Source organism: Ciona robusta, chromosome 10 (genome assembly GCF_009617815.1).
Source record: "Ciona robusta chromosome 10, ASM961781v2".
In the NCBI taxonomy this organism is placed as follows: Eukaryota; Metazoa; Chordata; class Ascidiacea; order Phlebobranchia; family Cionidae; genus Ciona; species Ciona robusta.
Window position 1 is genome coordinate 3,508,594 of NC_143244.1, and position 19,241 is coordinate 3,527,834.

General features: G+C 34.0%; 2 protein-coding genes and 1 long non-coding RNA gene across 6 annotated transcripts in view; 1 reads left to right on the top strand and 2 right to left on the bottom strand.

The window, feature by feature from the left end:
- Window positions 1–559: 559 nt before the first annotated feature.
- Window positions 560–11,072, bottom strand: LOC149729615 (tectonic-like complex member MKS1). Of its 3 annotated transcripts, none has more exons than XM_089886909.1 (12): window positions 10,831–11,068; window positions 9,288–9,456; window positions 8,830–8,913; window positions 8,296–8,489; window positions 7,832–7,960; window positions 7,213–7,317; window positions 6,788–6,896; window positions 6,081–6,261; window positions 3,167–3,289; window positions 2,171–2,424; window positions 1,308–1,500; window positions 560–1,000 (listed from the first exon to the last, which is right to left on the bottom strand). In XM_089886909.1, exons 1-12 carry the CDS (start codon window positions 10,905–10,907, stop codon window positions 873–875), a joined length of 1,746 nt encoding a protein of 581 aa, XP_089743035.1. In that variant the 5' UTR covers window positions 10,908–11,068; the 3' UTR covers window positions 560–872. The 3 variants fall into 3 exon arrangements, with proteins under 3 accessions (XP_089743035.1, XP_089743034.1, XP_089743036.1); XM_089886908.1 differs by having other exon boundaries at window positions 8,296–8,492; window positions 10,831–11,067; XM_089886910.1 differs by having other exon boundaries at window positions 939–1,500; window positions 10,831–11,072.
- LOC149729616 (uncharacterized) lies at window positions 3,426–5,023 on the top strand. 2 transcript variants are annotated; one of them, XR_016385869.1, is made up of 6 exons: window positions 3,741–4,243; window positions 4,311–4,425; window positions 4,516–4,545; window positions 4,675–4,704; window positions 4,783–4,832; window positions 4,954–5,023. It is a non-coding gene; the product is annotated as an uncharacterized LOC149729616 (long non-coding RNA). The 2 variants fall into 2 exon arrangements; XR_016385868.1 differs by having other exon boundaries at window positions 3,426–4,425.
- A 249-nt stretch (window positions 11,073–11,321) lies between the features above and the next one.
- LOC149729617 (uncharacterized) overlaps window positions 11,322–19,241 on the bottom strand; it is a 31,694-nt gene continuing 23,774 nt past the window's right edge. The window contains exons 36-51 of the mRNA XM_089886903.1: window positions 18,963–19,088; window positions 18,393–18,506; window positions 17,725–18,274; window positions 17,345–17,414; window positions 16,648–16,794; window positions 16,226–16,318; window positions 15,418–15,492; window positions 14,989–15,179; window positions 14,627–14,696; window positions 14,088–14,178; window positions 13,293–13,426; window positions 13,032–13,099; window positions 12,435–12,529; window positions 12,300–12,361; window positions 12,088–12,136; window positions 11,322–11,814 (exon numbers count right to left, since the gene is read on the bottom strand). Of these exons, the coding sequence (XP_089743029.1) occupies window positions 11,693–11,814; window positions 12,088–12,136; window positions 12,300–12,361; window positions 12,435–12,529; window positions 13,032–13,099; window positions 13,293–13,426; window positions 14,088–14,178; window positions 14,627–14,696; window positions 14,989–15,179; window positions 15,418–15,492; window positions 16,226–16,318; window positions 16,648–16,794; window positions 17,345–17,414; window positions 17,725–18,274; window positions 18,393–18,506; window positions 18,963–19,088 (2,057 nt within the window). The 3' untranslated portion in view covers window positions 11,322–11,692. The remainder of the gene's footprint in view (window positions 11,815–12,087; window positions 12,137–12,299; window positions 12,362–12,434; window positions 12,530–13,031; window positions 13,100–13,292; window positions 13,427–14,087; window positions 14,179–14,626; window positions 14,697–14,988; window positions 15,180–15,417; window positions 15,493–16,225; window positions 16,319–16,647; window positions 16,795–17,344; window positions 17,415–17,724; window positions 18,275–18,392; window positions 18,507–18,962; window positions 19,089–19,241) is intronic.

Here is a 19,241-nt window from a genome sequence, read left to right on the forward strand (position 1 = left end):
AGGTGTCCCATCTTCCCCCATTCTGCTATAACATAATCAAGCGAACACTTTAGTGAGGCTTTCGTGTGAACATATAAAGTAGAGTGGGGAAAGATGGGATTCCTTTTTATTCTACTCTTTCGTCTCAGTAGTAAACAAAAAAAAACATTGAAAGAAATTTAAAACCGTATCGTCACATCTCCAAGAGCCGTTGTTAATTGTTTAAAACACGATCAGAATATTTGGAAACTTTGTGCTAAAGGTATCCCATCTTTCCCCAGATTACTTTATAGTCTGCTGGGAAAGATAGGAAACGTTCTCAATGTACTTTTTTGTCCCATTTAATAACAAACAAAGACATTTAAAGAATTATAAAACCGTTATCTCACGACTCCCATAGACCGTTGTTAATTGTTAAAACCACGATCACAATATTTCGATACTATGTGCTAATGGTGTCCCATCTTCCCTCACCCTACTATATCCATAAATTTTGAATTACATGTTTCGATTTAAAACTGCATGAATTAAGGATTGGTTTGATCAACTGCATCTTAAACATTACAAACGACACCAACCATTTCAAGACTGATTTAATATTACTTTTTTTTACCTGTGTATATTTACATATATTATGATATTTATTTATAAATTATATTGTTATACAACAATGTCCATTTTTCAGAGCTCAGCTCTGTTATATATTTATATATAAAAAGATGCTTTTTCGTTTTTTGAAGATAATACAGATAAATCTACAGGGTATACAAGTACAATATTATGTTATGCTGGTGCAGAAGCGTGCAGCTGTAAATTATCAAATAGAATGAAATGGAAGCAGAAAAAAGTGATACTATTACGAAAAAATAGAAATTTGCAAAAAAAGGGAAAATTCACTTTTTATTTTCCGCGGACGTATATTGTTGTTTTGTGGTGGCAATCTTTTGAGCGGATTCTCGTATTTCAAGCGGAATATTTTCTCTTGCCAACTGCATTTTCTTGCGTGCCCTGTGGAAGGCATCTGCAAAACAAGAGTTAGATGATGTTAAAGTTGGTTTCGAATTTGTTTAATATTTTGGCAATAAAAGGAAATTGGTACAAATATACCGCATAACATGAAAGTCGTTTTTATTTAAAGTATTTTGAAAAAGTTTTGTCATAATAGACTAATTTTTAATTTTTTTTTTTAAACTGTTTTCAGAATAAATGTTTAATTTTTAGGTCGGTGTTGTACTGTTTTAAACGTTAAACTGTATAAAAGTTTTTAAACTTATCTACCGTATTTGAAAAGACAAATAAAAGTTAAGTAGATAGAAAACTATACTTGCCCATTACACCAGAGATTGCGTCGCTTTTTTCTTTGCCTTTCATCAATTGAAAAGCGTTCTGCAGTTTCTTTTTTGACACAGCAGCAGATGCAGAAACGTCTTTAAATGCTTTGCATTGTAATATGGAGTTAAACTTGATAGTCACGCTGCCTGTGCTTTCCGTACGCACACCATACTTGTTTAATCGATTTCCCTGAAAACTTTCAAAGGTTATCACACATACCAAGACATAATGTAAAATCGTAAAGAGGATATTTCAAATAACGGACAAGATTTGCATCGATGCATGCCAAGGACTTTTTGCTGATAAGAACAAGGTAACTACATGGAAAACTCTAAAATTAATTAAGTTTTCATTAATCTTAAGTGAACGGACGCTGTATATTGGGTAACAAAATTGGGCGATCAAGTTTGAAATGTGCTAAAAATTGCTTCGTCAGCATAAGTTGGTATTTTCCCATAAAAACATAACTGAACATTTATGTATTCAATCAAAAAAAAAAAGCACAATAAAGTTTATGTTTTGTTATAAACTTTAGTAGCATAAAAACTAGAAACAGTCAAAGTTGAGTAACACTTTACCTTATGGGGAAACTGTGAAAATGATTTTCAATCACCAGCTTCCAATATGTCAACAATATATTGCAACTATAGGGTAGTTATAGTGGCAGTGGGCCATAGATTTTGCCAGTGGGCCATTGATTTTTTTCTGGCAATGGCCGTTTACACACTATAGCTGCTGAGATACAACTATGGGGTAGGTATAGTAGACCATAGATTAAAGCTGACAACGGCCCTTTACCCACCATGGCTGCTTAGATAACAAAAGTACCGAAACACAAAATTAATTCTTTTATGCTCACCTCGAAAGTGCTGGGAACGGCAACATAAGATATATCCTCAAGCTCTGGATTTCCACCAATGAAAAATCGTCGCAACTCCGCAGCAATGGCTGGGTAGCCAGCGTTACCAAGAGGTCGCCAGCATTGTACTGTGTACGTGTGGGTACCGGGGGTGCTGGGTATGGTGAGGTATCCGTAACCTTCAGTTCGACGACGACCCCACGTGTCAGACGAAATAACATGAACGAAGATTCGGGGCCATTCGAGCGGCTCAACTATGAATAAAGTAACTTTGGGAATAAAGTCAAATATTTAGGATTTGAGTTGATGTGTATAAGGCTGGTTTAAATAGTCTTCAGTTTATGACCTTAAATACAAAAAAAAAATTGAGGTTATAGTTAAACTTGTAATGGTACAGAGTGACTATTGAATAAATGTATGACTGTAACTTTTATTTTCCTGTGTGTAGTGTTTACATTATGCACTTCATTCTGTTGTGTATATTTTAAATGCTTGGTTGTAAGTTTTTATTATTATGATGTCTCTCTTGTTACTACCCTTTGACCAACTATGCTGGATTGAAAATTTTTCTGGGTTGCAATCAGTAAGACCGGGATTGCAAAAGGTCATTCTGCCGGAACCTCAGCTGTTATTGCTTAGCTCACAGGCTGACAGCATGAAAGAACAAATTTTATTTTTTTGGTTTATAACTTCTTGTTTTAATGTCTTATAGCTTTTTAATGTCTCCTTCTGCTTTACCCAAAATTTTAATCTGCTGCTGATGTTTGTACAACTGCGATGTGGTGGGGGATGAACTGTAGAATGTAAGACAACTAAGAAAAATCATTATACAAAAACTACATGACTGACTCCTTTGTTTTTAAAACATTGGTTGGTCAGTAGTCACTGTACGCATGATAGTCAGACTATTAAATTCATATGGCAGAATGGAACATATTAGAACGTATTCTAATACAACATGGTTACATGCCATGGGCCAACAATATAATAACTCACATTCTTTGATATTTTCCATATCCAGGAACATGTGATAGTGAAACGGTTGGCAGAAATATGCAAACTCTACATCATCCACTAGTGTTGTTCTACAAGTGTGTGTGCATCCCGATAATAGTTGAGCTGTAAGAGCAGATGATGTTAGTTGGTAGCTTGGTAAGTTTTAATGTGTGTAATAGTGCAGAGAAAATTAGGGAGCCAAACATATCTAAAACTTTTCTGGCCGCCAGATGTTATTACAAATTATTAAATTAATAGAGATCGTTATACATGTATTATAGCTCAAAGGAAACTGGTGAAAACAAAACGCACAACTTAAAAGTTGTGCGAAACACGCTCTTACAAGTTGGTTTCAAATGAAAATTTACGCCTAATAAATACTATCTGTGGTATGTGAAAAAACTATTGACATGGTGATTTCTGTTTATTTTTAATTAGAAAATTCGATACGTCAAACTTTAAAGTTTCACAAGCGATATGTACTACAGATGTTTGTTGTGTCTTTAAACTGTTGAAGTTTTTGGCGCCGGGCATTCATGCTGTTTACAGAAAGATGTCTGTGCCAAACATTTTAAACCTACTGACAGAAAATACTTTATTCAAAATGCAGATATGCAGCAAAACTAATGCAGAAATTTCTCACATGCATTTTGCTAAAGAGCGCCTATTCTAATACAATGTGAAAAGGAACAATATAGCTTCCCTTCCCACCATGCGAATGGAATAAAAAGGAAGACCTTTGTCACTATTGATAAAGTTTAATGATTTGCCAGACAAAAAAAATAAGTTTTCCACAGAAGCGCCAGTTCTAACACAATGCAAACAGGATATTATAGTTTCCTTTCTCACATTCCGACTGGGTTGTGGCGAATCTGTTCAACAGTCCCATTATCCGGAATTTTGGACTACAATCGGGTTCTCATGGTTTTTGGTGATCATTAAGATAGACAGCTGCAGATCGAAAATAAAATTGGTCGCAGTATTTAAATAAGGGCTGTTTCCTACCTATTGTTACAAGATCGCTTAAATAGCAGTGACTATCAAGTGTACTTAACTTTGCAAAGCAAGGAAAACAAGGTTGGTACAAATTTAGTTGCACGATTTGCAAGTTTTGATGACTTGCAGTAACTTGCATGTTTTACAGATGAACAAGCTACTACTCGTCGCTCTTTTGCTCGGCATGCTCATGATGGTGCAAGACTCTGAGGCTTGGTGGAGCCGGAGACGTAGATATTACTTAAGACGTAGACATTACGGAGGTAAGCAAATATATATTGTAACTATGTACATCATTAGAAATAATGTAAACTCGTCCAATTTGCGTCTTTTTTGTATTGTTTATCTTACAGATGAGAACAGGGAAATGGAGCGAAAAGAAGGTATGAAAATATCGTTGACTTGCCTTTAAAAAAGATCACTTATGTTTGTTGGTCCACATTATTTTTAGCTGTACTTAAATAAAGAAGTATATTAATAAAGTCTTAATAATATAACTGATTTAATTTCAGATTCTAACGAGAACGTTGATGATTTAAAAGGTTAGTTTACAACTTTTGTTCAACATTGCTAATGTGTTAACAAAATTGTTCTAACCATTTTAACATAATATTGTTTAGATTTGGAAAATCTGCCTGAGCAGTAACTGAAATGCTTAACAAAATGACAGGTAAAACATATTTTCACTAATGCATGATTTTTAATTATTCAATATAGATTGTTCAAACATTTTAAAACAATATTACAAAACTGTTGAAAAACTAGTTTATCGTCCCTGTTTATTTTAACAGATATGGAAACCAGAAAGATTGAATAACTCTGCCATTCGTTCAACTATTCCAATAAATAAAACAACAAAACTATGTGATGTGTTTTTATATACACAAGTTTTGGGTGATAGGGTGAATTAGTACTATTCTACCATCATTCCTTTATTTATAGAAAAAAAGTCAAAGAAATATATCAAAACACACAAGTTGTTTAGCGATTCATACAACAGGTGTAACTTTACCGATTCAAAAACTTAGGAGGGTAAGACAGGACTGTTTTTAATCCTCCTTAATTTTTTGTCTGATCAAAGTGTATAATAAAGTCTGCACGGCTGAGTTATGTTTTGTACCAATGACAAACCACGATTTACCCCACATGAAAACCAGAAAATATGTGTCGAAAAGAAGGTTGTTGTTTGTTAAAAATCATAAAGAAATAGGTGTTTTAGGAACTCACAGTATCCTATCTTACAGTACCAGACCTATACGCTGCTGTATACGTGGACATACCTAATGCCAACCAAGCTCGTATAATTGCTGAATGTTACAACATATGTTAGTAAAATTATCTGAAGTAAAATTTGCACTTCAAATATGAGATGTACCAGCATTCCAATGTTGCTTGTTTTTTTACAAATAAACTCCACTATTCTTCAAATTGATAGTTATAAAATGAAATGAAAACCTTTCTATCCTTTTATGATCACCCTTGTTCTTGCAATTTTAAACACAGCACCAATCAGGCATGAATACTCAGGTTTAAGGTAAATTCCTACATAGTACCTTTAAATACAGGTATAAATATGTAAAAAAAAGACAAAAGTTAAGAAAAAAAATTTAAAACAAAGACAAAAGTTAAAAAAAACCATAAACGATAAACAACTAATGGGTAATTCTGGGTCTATTTTTTCCATTTTGTAAAACTGTTAATTTAGGAAATTCATCAATGACCACTGGGTTGAACCAATGACTGTTAGGTGCCTTGCTCAAGGGCACACATGCCCGGTATGGTAGCAGCACTGAACAGAGAACCCTGAATTCTCCACTTACAAAAAACTAAACATATGGTTTTTCTAGTAACAAACACAGTAACAAACACTTTCTAGTAACAAAAAGCCATTTATTAGTAAACCAAAAGCATTTCCAACCTGGATCACAAGACCAGTCTCTTGGCACATCAAGAAGAAATTCAACATGGAGGTCATTTTGCTGAAACGACTGAGCTGATACCACTTCCCCGTAAACATTCAGTCGAAATACTCTTTCTGGAATTTCTTCAAACTTTTCGCTCACAAGACTTTTAAGATAGACTTGGTGTTTGCGGTACAACTAGAATTATTTGATGTTAAGTTGGTTTGTAAAAAAAACAATTTTAGTTGTGTATATTAGATATGTACCGAGCACGTGACCGAGCGTCTTTACTCTTTTTTATACTAAAAAATTGGCCGAGCACTGAGCATGTATGATATGCAGTTGCACTCGAGAGCAAAAAATATAAAAATGAAAAAGTTTTGAGCTTGCATTCGATTATTATAGCAGGTTTATTTAACATTACATATTATCAGAACCTGTTCATACAACAAATCTGTTTTATATAAAAATACATGGAAATCATTTTGGTAACAAAAATCTGTTTGTATGTAACTACTAAGCTGACAAACGAAGAAAGACTGCAACGTACTTAAGTATGAAAGTATCCATGTTAAAAATTACTTAAATATTATCTAACAAGAAAACTACGTTAAGAGAATTGCATTCTACCCTAAATGTGTTCGTTTAATGAAGAAAAAATGCATAGACACTGTTCTTTTTTACAGTTTTAACAAAAAAACGTAAAAGATATATAGTACAGCACCTCTGATATAACTTTAGCTTCTCTCATTGCTTCCATCTTGCTCACACTGTTGGAAACATGATCGATTCGGAATTCCCAAACATCACGTCCTAAACCTCCTTCTTCAAGTCTATTTGGAAATCAAGCATCTATTTATTTGTTGTACTAGTATAGCTCAAAGTAATTTATTCTAAGTACAATTTACGTTAAGTAAAGACCCTGCAGACATTTTTTTAATCTTGATAAGAAGAATATTTAAATAGGTATACTAGGGTGGGGGGAGATGGGACACTTTTCCTTTTATTTAATAAACAAAGAACATTCAAAGAATGTATCACCGTTGTTAATTGTTTAAAACACAATCAGGATATTTTGATATTATGTGCTAAATTAATCCGTTTTCCCCCACCCTACTATATAACATCAATAATTTTAAAACAACTGACCTATATGGAGGTCTGGATCCCGTGAAATCTGGAGTGACTCTCATTACGCTGTTATCATCAAATTCTACTGTGCAGATTTTTCTCTCAAACTCAGCCCTACCAAGTCTGAAACAATTCGCTATTAATATTTCCCTGTGGAAGAAGATGGTAATAATGTCCGTATGTCCCCTAACATTGATGTGTGCAGCAGAATTGTAGCGGGAACAAGTCCCGTCAATTTTTGAAACAGGAGTGACATGATATGTTTTAGCTACTCCATTTCATGTTCTGTAAGGTCCTTGTGAAGAACATGGGTTTTGGGCCAGATTTGACCTATTACCCAATTATCCAGGCTGCCTATGTGTGTCGTTCATATGATTAGTGGAATTTGTCTTTTCAAGACTTAGCTCCGTGTGGCTGACAATTTGGACAACCAATTAATGACCAATGGCAATGGGTTAGGATAATGACAAGTAGAAAGTTTAGTACTTTTAGCAATGATCTCACGCCAAATTTTGTTCAAAGTGTGAAATATTACATATTATATTAAATTTTCATATTTATTTTTATTGCATAGAGGATATACACATAGCCCAAAAAGTTTAAACTTTAAAAAGTACAAATTTCTCACATTACTTACTGTTCTTGGGGACTGAGGTCAGCCATGATTACTAAAGTATGAACAGGGGTTGTGAGAACATGGTGGTTTTGTTGAAACTCAACAGTCGGTTTCTCTTCCACTATTTTCATCCCTGCCACGCTTTTTCCTCTGCAAGAAAGACGTCATGAATGAAATTTTTTATGGCAACAGTTAACCATTTTTCTCTATGGTAAATGCAAATATAACATGTGAAATTTACATTGTGAATACATGAAGTTTCCAAGGGTATTGTTGCAAAAGTTATTACTTAGTATTGTTAAATCATATTTGCTTTCATAATTACAAAATACAGGTGTTGCTGGCTTGCACCACATGTAAGTCATCCAGCAATACACAATAACTTAGTAAAAATAGCACAAAGAAGAACAAACTTTCGTTTTGGCAAACCAATATTAAAAATGTCAAAAATATCAAAACATTAAAAATATTAAAAAGTGATCTACCCATTAATCTTCCATGAGGTTGCGGTGTTGGAAGAATCAACATTCCTCCTCCGTCTCACCTCCATTATCCTCTCTGCAAGTTCTGTCCTCATTTCCTTATCGGATGTAGTAATTGTTACGTACGCTTCCTCCAAAGATGCAAACCTCTCATTTCCAACGTAAGAAAAGATGCGGTTGTTTGGTCGACCTGAACCCTTTTGAAAGAAAAGTTGGAATATATATTGTTTATGACAACAATTATTACAGAGATGAACGCCCCTGCATGCTGCACTATGTAATTCGCTAACATTGCAATTCATTACTAAGAAATTTCCAAAGAACAAAAAATAGTTCAAGAGAAATTTATGTTGACTAGTTTCATTAACTTTCAGATGCTTTACTTTTTCATTTTTAACTTTTTGTTTTCTTGCCTGCAACAATAAGCAGTAGCATCCAATCACAACATATTATTGAAAGATTAAATTTATTTTGAAGTTTTTTTAAATGTTACCTATGACCGCTCATGGGACAGCATACAGCCGCCGTGTATCTTACCTTGAGCTTGTCAACTTCAGCATGATATTTATAATCGGTTACTGAAGTACAGTTTGGTTCAAATTCATAAAATTCCATTTCCCTCTAAATGTGGAAACGTTATTGAAAAAACAGAAGTATATAAAGATAAATAAGTAACAAATATATAGATAACATTTTCCCTTCATAATACTTTATTTCTATGTACAAACTATGTACTAACTAACCAGGTAATGCATATTTGTCAGACTGAAAAAAGATCTACATAGAAGTATTGATCGACCTTTAAAATTTTGGATTTATCCCATAATTAGCCCAATTATTAGAAATTCTGCGCAATGGCATATCACATCTTGAATCTACTATATTGTCCTATTAGGGTTTCATCAATTATCTTTAAAAATCAATGCAAAAATTTTAGCGAAGAAATTCATTGTATATGGATTTTTTTCCAATACAAATATTGTATAAAACCGAACCTGGGAAAAAAATTTCTGTTGCCAGTGTACTGTGAGTTCCTCACTTTCCATAATTGTTTGTCCGTATTGGTTTGTGGTTGTGGTTGTGCCTTGTGCACTGGTGGGTTCACCTTCTGTAGATTTTGCCAGAAATCCAATTGTAGATGAACTAAGTCGTTGTAGTGAGATTCTATAGGAATAGTTCATATAGTTGTCTAAGGAAAATACTAGTCAAGTGTTTTTCCCATTTGCCTCATTATAGTAATATAATATTAGAACACCCATTAGTAAATACCTATGGAAGGTGGGGGAAGATTTTCTTTCTGTACCGCAACCGCAGATGCAAAGAGACAAAGAGTGCATATATATGTTTTTTAAAAAAAAAGTGCATACAAGATTTAAATAGTGCATATAAACATGTGAGTTCAACATAACACAGAGAAGAAGGCTGTAGTGTTTTGTCGCCATATAACCCTGAAGGCCTGAAGCAACCCATTTTAACTAAGAATCAGGCTGGTTCTTTGTTAAGGTAATCATTTAGCTGGTAACCACTAACCAGTAAAAGCTTTGGTCTTGAAATGTTTCTAAGGCCTCACTGTATAATACTTTGTACAAAAAAGTGCGGCGTTTCACCTGCCGTTGGTTGGTTATCAGGTTAATAATTATGCCACAATGACAATAGCTATAGACAACGTATGATACGAAAATGTATTAGCTCACATTTGGCACGTTATTCCGTGATGTAATGCAAAAAGTGAAATTAAAAGTGCATGGCCTGAATTTAACAACAAATTTGAGCAAAAATAAAAAGAAATCCATACTGTGGTTATCAGTAAAAAATAGTTTAAGACCAAAAAATATACTGGTTATCAGCTATATTCCTTACATAAGCAAAGATGTTTTGAAAAGATCATACTTTTGAATTGGCAAAAACAGATTCGCATTGATAGGACAATCCGTGTTAAAAGCAAACATTACCCTCAGTCAAACAGAATTTTGTTGGGAAAAAGTATGGATTCACAGGTGGATTGATTGCATAACAATAACCAGTTGGTGTGTGGCTAAGCTGATCAAGGCGTGTTTATTTTACGACGAGTCTGTATTTTGTTTCATTCATTGCATGTTATTCAGAGTGCTCCTGGGTACCCTGTATATTCTTAGTATAAAACAAGCTAAATTGTTGCATCATTAATACAATGCATGTTAGAGTTGAGGTACCAATAGCCTGTGTATTTCGTCATAATTAAATTCGTTAGGATTTTAAAACCAATTAACCATACACCTGTATAAAAGCATAACTATTGTGTAATAAATGCATAAGAATTATGAGGAATTAGAATTATGGTGACAAAGCAAGTTTTCGCGTACTTTTAAAGGTCACCTTAAACAAAAACGACCAAATTTTTCCTAAAAAGTTATACAGTAGTGTCAGACTGTCAGTAAGCCTTGAGAAACATTTTGGTAGCATAAGTTTTACTGGTCACCAGGTAAAGGATGACCCATCAGTTACGGAACAGATAAAATGTATCACGCCATATTTTCCTGTAAATTTAAAATTTCATACTTAATTCTGAAATTTTTGATTGGATCCCTTGATCTGTAAGTCCCACCACCCATATCTTTTTCATAAAGTTGATCCATCACGACAGACTACACAACACGATCAGCACAAGTTTCCAGTTCAGCACGAATATAGTGATACCAAAGTTCTGGTGATTAAAACCAAGTTTTAACTTCATTACATTCACCTATTTACAAAAATTCTCTTGCATAACTGTTTTCGGCTATATTCTGCGAAACCTTGCCTCAAAATCGAACAAACTTTTAACGTATACCTACGAAAAAGCTATTCGATCTTAAATAATTTAAATCAGCGTCGCTACGACGCCGTAAGGGTTATAACATTTCGCACAACATATTACAACGCACTTGTCACAAACTGGTTGTCATTCGATAAAGTTAATAAAATCAAGCGTTATGTGAAAGTTTTAAAGTAAAGAACTTCGAATGCCTTAGCCGTTAACTGTTGTATTTGTAGTTTTTTGATATCCGGGATGCCTTAGCCGTTAACTGTTGTATTTGTAGTTTTTTGATATCCGGGAACCAAACATTTCATGGTATCATATTGCTTTTTTGCTGAATACGACCATATACAATATACAAAAACACAATACGATATAACGGCGCGCAAAAGGTTCTGAAATACAACTCATTACGAATTTTGCCTTTGCCAAATTATCAAATAATGTACTGGATTTTCCAATGTGGCATTACATTAGTTTTTAGGCATCGGGTTGCAACAGGTGTGTATATATTTTTCTTGGGTATTTCTATGTACATTTTTATTTTTGTGCAATTGACATGCAGAGTTACAACGACTGTACATAACACGATAATAGGGGATAACATAGGTAATAGAATTAAACTTAGTCACTATCACTAAGAGGTTCATATTGGGTAACCAGGGGTGGAACACGTTCAACTGGAGATTGGTAAGCGGAAGAGTTGCCTGTACGAACTGGGGTAGCAGCAGTGTGTCCAGAAGTTCCTAAAAAATACATAAAATTAAACTAAACTCACCCTTTTGCGGTAATTAAATACAATTTTATAGGCTCTTCTCAAGCATTGTATTAAAACCTGTTTACACAAAATTATAACATCTTTAAACTAATTATGGGTATAGTAGTCTGTGTGTGGTTTATACAAGAGGAACTTATTTAATATATCCTTTATTTAACAGTTATAACATTCCTGTGACAACTGAGAAGTATGATCAATTTTTTTGCAAATATATGCAAGTAACACTCAATTACAAACAAACCAGTTATGTTAGATCCTCTTCCACTCATATTTGATGGCTGTTGTGGTACCTATAAAAATAGTATACAGTATCAACAAAACTAATTTTTATACTGAGAAAAAAATAATGTTAATGGATGAAAAAAAAAACAAAAGAATAAAAAACACTAAATTATCAATAAAAAGTTCATTTAAAACACAAAAGTTTTAAACTTATAAACAGTGAAAATGTACCTGGGGGACTGTGCTGTTCTGGCCAGCACGAACTGACAATGCACTTATAAACATGGGTGAGGCTGTAGAAGGACAACAGAGGTAATGGTTTTTGTTGATAATGCATAAACAACAGGGAAGTACACAGAAACTTACAAATCATTTCAGTTGGCAGAGGCGAAACATGATCAGTTGGCTTTGCTGGATTTTGTGAAGATGGAACTTGAACAGTTGGTGAATCTAGACCAGTTCTGTAATAAAACGGTAAAATTGACTTTTTCATAATTTTTTCCCCAGAAATAGAGTCAATGTCAGTAGCGTAGTAAGCATACTTTCAGCTCTCACAACTATGTTGGCAAATTTTTGGGCTTATATATACTTTTTACTATTGTATAACAGGCAAGAATAAAAGGCTGACAATATTTGGCTTTCTGTCTAGTTTGCTTAGTCTTAAACTACCACCACAAAAGTATATTAAATAAAATATAAAAAATTAACAATATTTTTAAAAATGTAACAAATTCTGCGAATCTGACCCTGACCTGGTGCTCATAGAGTTAAACGATTTTTGTGCAAAGAAATATAGAAAGGAACTGGTGCTATGAAAACATAACAGACAAAGTTCAAGTTCAACCAATAGTTATATAAGAGATATATACTTCACTAAGTGGCATTGTCAGCCTTTTATTCAAATAAAATATCTATTTAGCACCAGATCCTTCTAATATTTTTTATATAAAGTTTTTTTTTTACCTTTGTGCAGCAGGAGAACTGGGTATTGACATATGAGGTGGGGGAGGAGTTTGCGAGGAAGACTGGCCCTGTGGAAGAATAATCTCAATTATAATAAATGCTGGGAAAAACAAAGTTTGTGATGCTACATAATTAAAATTAGAACATAGATATTGCAAATAAAATAGCACACTATTATTTAACTTAATTATATAATTTCATTAAATAAATATTATAACCTAATTAACTGGTTTAAACTAGTATAGACCAGCAGTGACTAACATGCTCAATTAAAGCTTTTCTGATGAGCAGTTCAAATGATATATCTGGGTTTTGTGGATTGCTTGCAAACACAGAAGGTACGAATGGATGTTGTAACTGTACGTTCCCCATCCTTGTACCTGGCTGTTGAATACCTGGAACAATAGACATGAATGGTGTTTAGAACTTTATGTTTGCTGTTAAGGCTTATAATTACACCTAAGGTGGCTGTACACAGTATCCGGAATTCGTCCGTTTGTCTGTTTTTTCCAAATTTCGCTGTCGCATGCGGAACTCGGTAATGGGTTTGCATACGACTTCGCAAGTGAATTTGCACGCCGGATACTGTGTACACGCCGGATACTGTGTACACGCCGGATACTGTGTACAGCCACCTTTACTGTTTTTTAGGTCTTTTAAATGTCAATTTAGTAAAATGAATTAAATGTCTACAGTTCATACCTTTTTTTTTAAATGTCAATTTAGTAAAATGAATTAAATGTCTACAGTCTTGTTCACGCAACTTAACTACCAACATGACTAACATTAGTTATTTAGTAGGGTGGGGGAAGATGGGAAACTTTTAGATTCCATTTTCCCGTCCCATTTAGCAGTAAACAAAGAACATTCAAGCACTTAAAAAACCATATCCTCACGACTCCTGTAGACCGTTGTTATTTGTTTAAAACACAATTGGATATTTGGATATTATGTGCTAAAGGTGTCTTCTCCCACCCTAATATAAGGAAACTGTTCAACATAAAATGGTCTAACATGCCCATAGTTGCATCATAATAAAATGTGAATATTAAATACCTCCAAAACCTGATATGGGAGTTTTTTGTTTCCGTTTTGTCGCTTCATTTGTAGGAACAGGTTTGGACATAAAACCAGGAGCTTGAGTTTGCTGTAATATAAATTTCTTTATCTTTAAACATTAAGGTTTCTTTTTAAAAATAGAAGGAATAACATGCATCTGGGTACCTCTTTATAATATTTATTTTTTTAATTTTTCATTTTTTCATTTTTTTTATAGTTTTTTTTAAGTTTGATACTGGCTACTTGAATTAGAGTATTAGTCCTTATTGTAATAGGATAAATGCAACTATGCAGTCTGCAATGAAACTATGCAGATTCTTAGTGAACTATGCAGTACCAACTTTTTAAGGCACTTCCTTTTAAAACTTTGTTTAGAGTTTTTTTCCACAGATAGTGGAAGATTTGCATCAGAACATTTTGAAAATACTCCAAACTGAATAATACATTTGTGGATATACTGTAATGATTTGCGTATTTATAAAAAAACTAAGAGCAAAGCAAAATAAAGCATGCAACTTAAATAATGTTCAACTTACCAAAAATTCTGGTTTATGAGAATGGCCTGCACTCCCTAAGCGCTCGCTACTTGGCTGTGCTTCAGATTTCCTGCATAAAACAAAAATCTGAAAAAAACAAATTACCCCATACATGTAGAATTATGTACAAGACTTTCTCTTTCAGGGCACTAAGGTGGCACTGTATGACTTTTTGCGCATTCATGCAAAACCATAAATGCCAGACTGGACAAAATGATCAACAATAACAAAACCTAAAAATGGCAAAAAATTAGGCAGTAAGATTTTTAAATCTAGCTATTTTGTATAGCTTAAAACCCATTAAAAAACAAAATTCTATTTATTTGGATTTAGCATAACCAGTATTTTTTTATTACCCTCACCTGTATATATCTGATATAACATCCTGTGAATGCTCATGGAGAGTTTTCGTCACACTTGGGCTGTTCCTTTCCTCCCTTCCACCCCGGTTAGTGGGTAAATAACTCACACCATCTTCGTGGTCAACCTTCTCCATACATTTTGATCCTTGCCATGGTTTGGGATGCGTTGCAGTGGGTTGGTGACTGGGTGTCTGAATGAAAGGTCGCGGTTTACTTAAAATAGTACTGTGGGGTAAGATGGGACGCCTTAGGTACATAATATCCAAATTTCTTAATCCCGATTGAAACAAGTAACCATGGTGTATAGGAGTCGTGAGGATACAGTTTTATAATTCTTTGTATGTTCTTTGTTTACTACCAAATGGGTTGAGAAAATAGAATAAAAAAGGTTCCATCTACTCCACCCTACTATACTAAATAGAAGCTTACAGCATCAGGAGATTGATGGTCATACGATGGATGTCGCGGTGTTGATGATCGCTCAGTCTTCATTACCGATCTTGCCTGAAATCAATTTGGACATTATTTACAAACTTACAAAATATGGTCAAATGAAACATATGTTTAGAGGATAATAGAACTTGTCTGACGCTGTGGCTGGCTAGACCACCCGCATTTTGCATTGTAAACAAAGGATACCGGCTTTAATGTGTCCTTGGGCCATATAAAAAGACTCCAAAAAACTTACATTTTTGTTAACTTAAAAATAAGCATGTGGTGGATGGTGGATAATGAATAAACAAGTTCAAGTGTGGATAAACGAGTTCATATATTTATATACACTAGTTTATTCCGGTTAAAATAGAAAACAAACTGCAGTATAATTATTTTTAAAAACATTGGACTAGTAATAAGTGAACACCGAACAAGCCAGCGATCAAACACATAAGTGTCATTTATCGAGCTTGTGCACTCTCCCTTAGCCCAACCAAGCACACAGTATTCTCTTAAGCCTCATACATACAAGGTGCAACTGAAACTAAACTTCTGAACCAACCACCAAGCATATTGTAGTAGGGTGGGGGAAGATGGGGCATCTTTAGCACTTAATAACCAAACATCCTGATCGTGTTTTAAACAACCAACAACTGTCTATGAAAGTGTGAATACGGTTTTATTATTCCTTAAATGTTCTTTGTTTATTACCGAATGAAACGAGAAAATAGAACTAAAAGGTGGCCCATCTTCCCCATCCTACTATAAATATATATATGGAAGTAGTAAATAGACTACCCACCTCATACATTGCCCTATGTGCAGCATCTGCTTCAGATTTCGGATTGACTTGAGAAGTTGTAGCAGTTATAGATGATGATGTACTTTCTTTAGTCTGGTAATAAAACAACATATTTATTACGTTAATAAAAAATATATAACAAGTTAACCAACATAATTATATCTTTAAAAAAATTGAAAGCATAAGCAAATGCAGGTTTGCAGCAATATGTAGGATATTGGTGCAATAGGTGGAAACTGATTGTAAATATTATAGAATACTAAACTTCCCAAGTTGGAAAAACTTAAAACTATAAAAGATGAGATTTAAACAAACATTTGGAATTTTTTTTATTAAAATTAAACAATGAATGTAAAGAAACTTGCTCAAGATCTGGGTTGTAGGCCAGAGTAAGCTAGATATAAAATCAAACATAAACAAACCATTTTTTCTGCAGATTCTCCAAACTTTTTGATGCTTTGATCGATGATTGCATTGATAAGGTACTCAGGGGTCATCGTGGCACGACCTTTGACCTTTAATTCTTTTGCCATTTTCTCCTGCTCTTGTAGTGCAAGCACATACGGATCCTAATGTAAAGGTGTCAAAATTAAACCATGCATTTTAAAACTAGTTCTAACAAAAAAGGTCAAAAAAGGTTAACTGGTCAAAGGCATCTGATTGCTCAAGAGTGACCTCTTGTGCAGAGTTAAAAGTTTTAAAAAAAATTTTTTTTATTCGAAATCCAAAATATTAGATAAGAATGTTTTTAATGTAATTAAATTTTAAAAAAATCTGTATTATGTCTGATCTACAAGCTTAACTTTCAAACAAACTTAACTTTCATATTATATTCAGGAGTGGGAAAATGTTTTAGCTTACATGACTAATTTATTTCAATTTTAGCAAGTCACTTATTGATATACAAATCAGTATCAGAATAAGAGTTTGGGAAATGCATTAGTTTCTAATTGGTAAGCTTTTGTTACCAGGTTAATATTCTTTTCCAATAATTGGACTTTTTTCTACTAATGTTAACCCTGCAAAGGCCTACAGACTAGCCGGACATTTGTTTGAAAAAAAAGTTACTTTCTAAAGTTTTGTCAGATGAGATACTTTATATAAAGCTGGTAAACTTACCGGACAACCACGGAGATCGGGGTGTTTTTCAACTTCATTACTTCGGGATTCACGAGGTTCAGATGACCTTCTGTTCATCAATAAAATAGAATTAACAATACTTGACTGTTGGTGGGTACACATAATTACGAGAACTGTTTTTATAAATATGTTTTATTTTATAAAGTTTAAACTATTCTTTAAAATAAACTTTAGTAAATTACCAAAATTGTTTTAGTGGAGGAAAAATGTCTTATTTTGTTTTAAGAGTTTTAGTGGAGGAAAAATGTTGTTTTAGTGGAGAGAAAATGTGTTATTTTGTATTATTATTGTAGCAAATAATAGTACTAGTAGATGAGCCTTTATTAAACTATTTATATATTGCTATTTGAAGATTGTACCTCTGAGTAAGATCATAGCCATGTAATTGTGATTCAGTTGTTGTTGGTGGTTTCTTTTGTGTATGACCGTAGGTAGGATTCCCTGTTCTTTGTAAGTTAGATGGGTGGCTTTGAGATTGGAATTCTGAATCTGGCATTTGCTCCATTTTGATGGGTTTGGAAAGTGGGTGGTGGAATTGATGGGGACTGGAGGACCCACGTGGGGCCACAGGTTTTGACACTTGGTCAGAGGGTTCATAGCCCCGGGGAGGTATTTCTTTGGGTGTGGGGTAATGAGCTGGAGAAAGGTTTCGGGGTTCGTGTGGGTGACGTGAGTCCGAAGATATACTCCTGCTCTCTTCACCCCTGCTTTTAGGGGATTGTGGGTGGGGGTCGTAAAATGGGGGTAGGGGTGAAGGGATCTGATAACGCAGCTTCATCTGTGGTGGGTTACGGAGGGGTGAGGTCGGACTTTTGGTGGATGAAGCATGTGAGAGATTTGCGGGGGAAGATTGAGATGCGAGAGGATGGATCGGGTGTTGGGGAAGAAACTGAAGAGGATTTGGAGAACCTGGAAACATGAGATTTATATAAGTTCAACATAGGAGCAAATTTTGTTTTTCACATTCATTTTGTCTTGAAAAGTAAATGAATAATTTTGCTAAAAACTTTTCCGGGTAGAAACTTACCAACATGACGTGGTTGGGCAAGTGCGTTAAAATTTTGTCCGGAAACCAAAACAGGGTGGGTGGGTAACGGGACACTGGAGGGCACTGTGATGGATGAAAATGGCGACCGACGAGCTGAAATTAAAATGATTGATTTTTACTTAGATTGAAACAAGCAATTTTGTTGCTTGATTCTTTAGATTAGTCTGGTTGATAATTTTTTTGGTATTAACGAACATTTAAAGTGGATAATTTGAACACAAGCAATGCATTAACTTTTACCACTATGTCTGATTATATCGTGTAAATCTTGAATTTCTTATAAAGCATTAACTGATATTCTAACCTTTCAAGAAAAAAAGTGTTTTTCTACAAGGTGGATATGTGCTAACTTGGACTTTAATTTACTTTGAAATCCCATAATATATTTAAGCACTGTGGGAATGCAAAAGGCTGTATCAAAAAAAAACAAGCCAAACAAATAATTGTCCAAATTGCAAACAATTTTAAAATAAGCTACACATACAGATAAGCAAGGTGAAACTGGACTATTATTACAACAAATAAAAAGCAATTTAGTTTACAGCCCACCAGCTTCATGTTGTTGCTGCATTAGTTGTGCTGTGTGGAAATCTTGGGCCAACACGTTGTGTCGTGAATTTTCAAAACTTTCGGTCAAACTTGGTGGAGTGAATGGTCTCAGTAGGGGGAAGGCAGCTTTAATATTAAAAATTTGCTTATTATTTTGGAAAGGAAATATTAGAATAGATATTAGACTTTTCTAGTGACTTGTCGCAAGAGTATTTACCTAAAATAGTACCATGGGGAAGATGGGACATCTTAAGCACATATTATCCAAATACCCTGATC

What these genes read in the sequence shown, in the direction of transcription:
- LOC149729615 (XM_089886908.1), bottom strand. Translation starts at nt 10,907, where the DNA reads ATGGATCAACTTTATGAAAAAGATATGGGTGGTGGGACTTACAGATCA. An exon ending in ATCAAAAATTTCAGAATTAA is followed by an intron (nt 9,457 to 10,830) that starts GTATGAAATTTT and finishes CTATTCCTATAG; the next exon opens with AATCTCACTACAACGACTTA. An exon ending in CCGTTCCCAGCACTTTCGAG is followed by an intron (nt 1,501 to 2,170) that starts GTGAGCATAAAA and finishes GAAAGTTTTCAG; the next exon opens with GGAAATCGATTAAACAAGTA.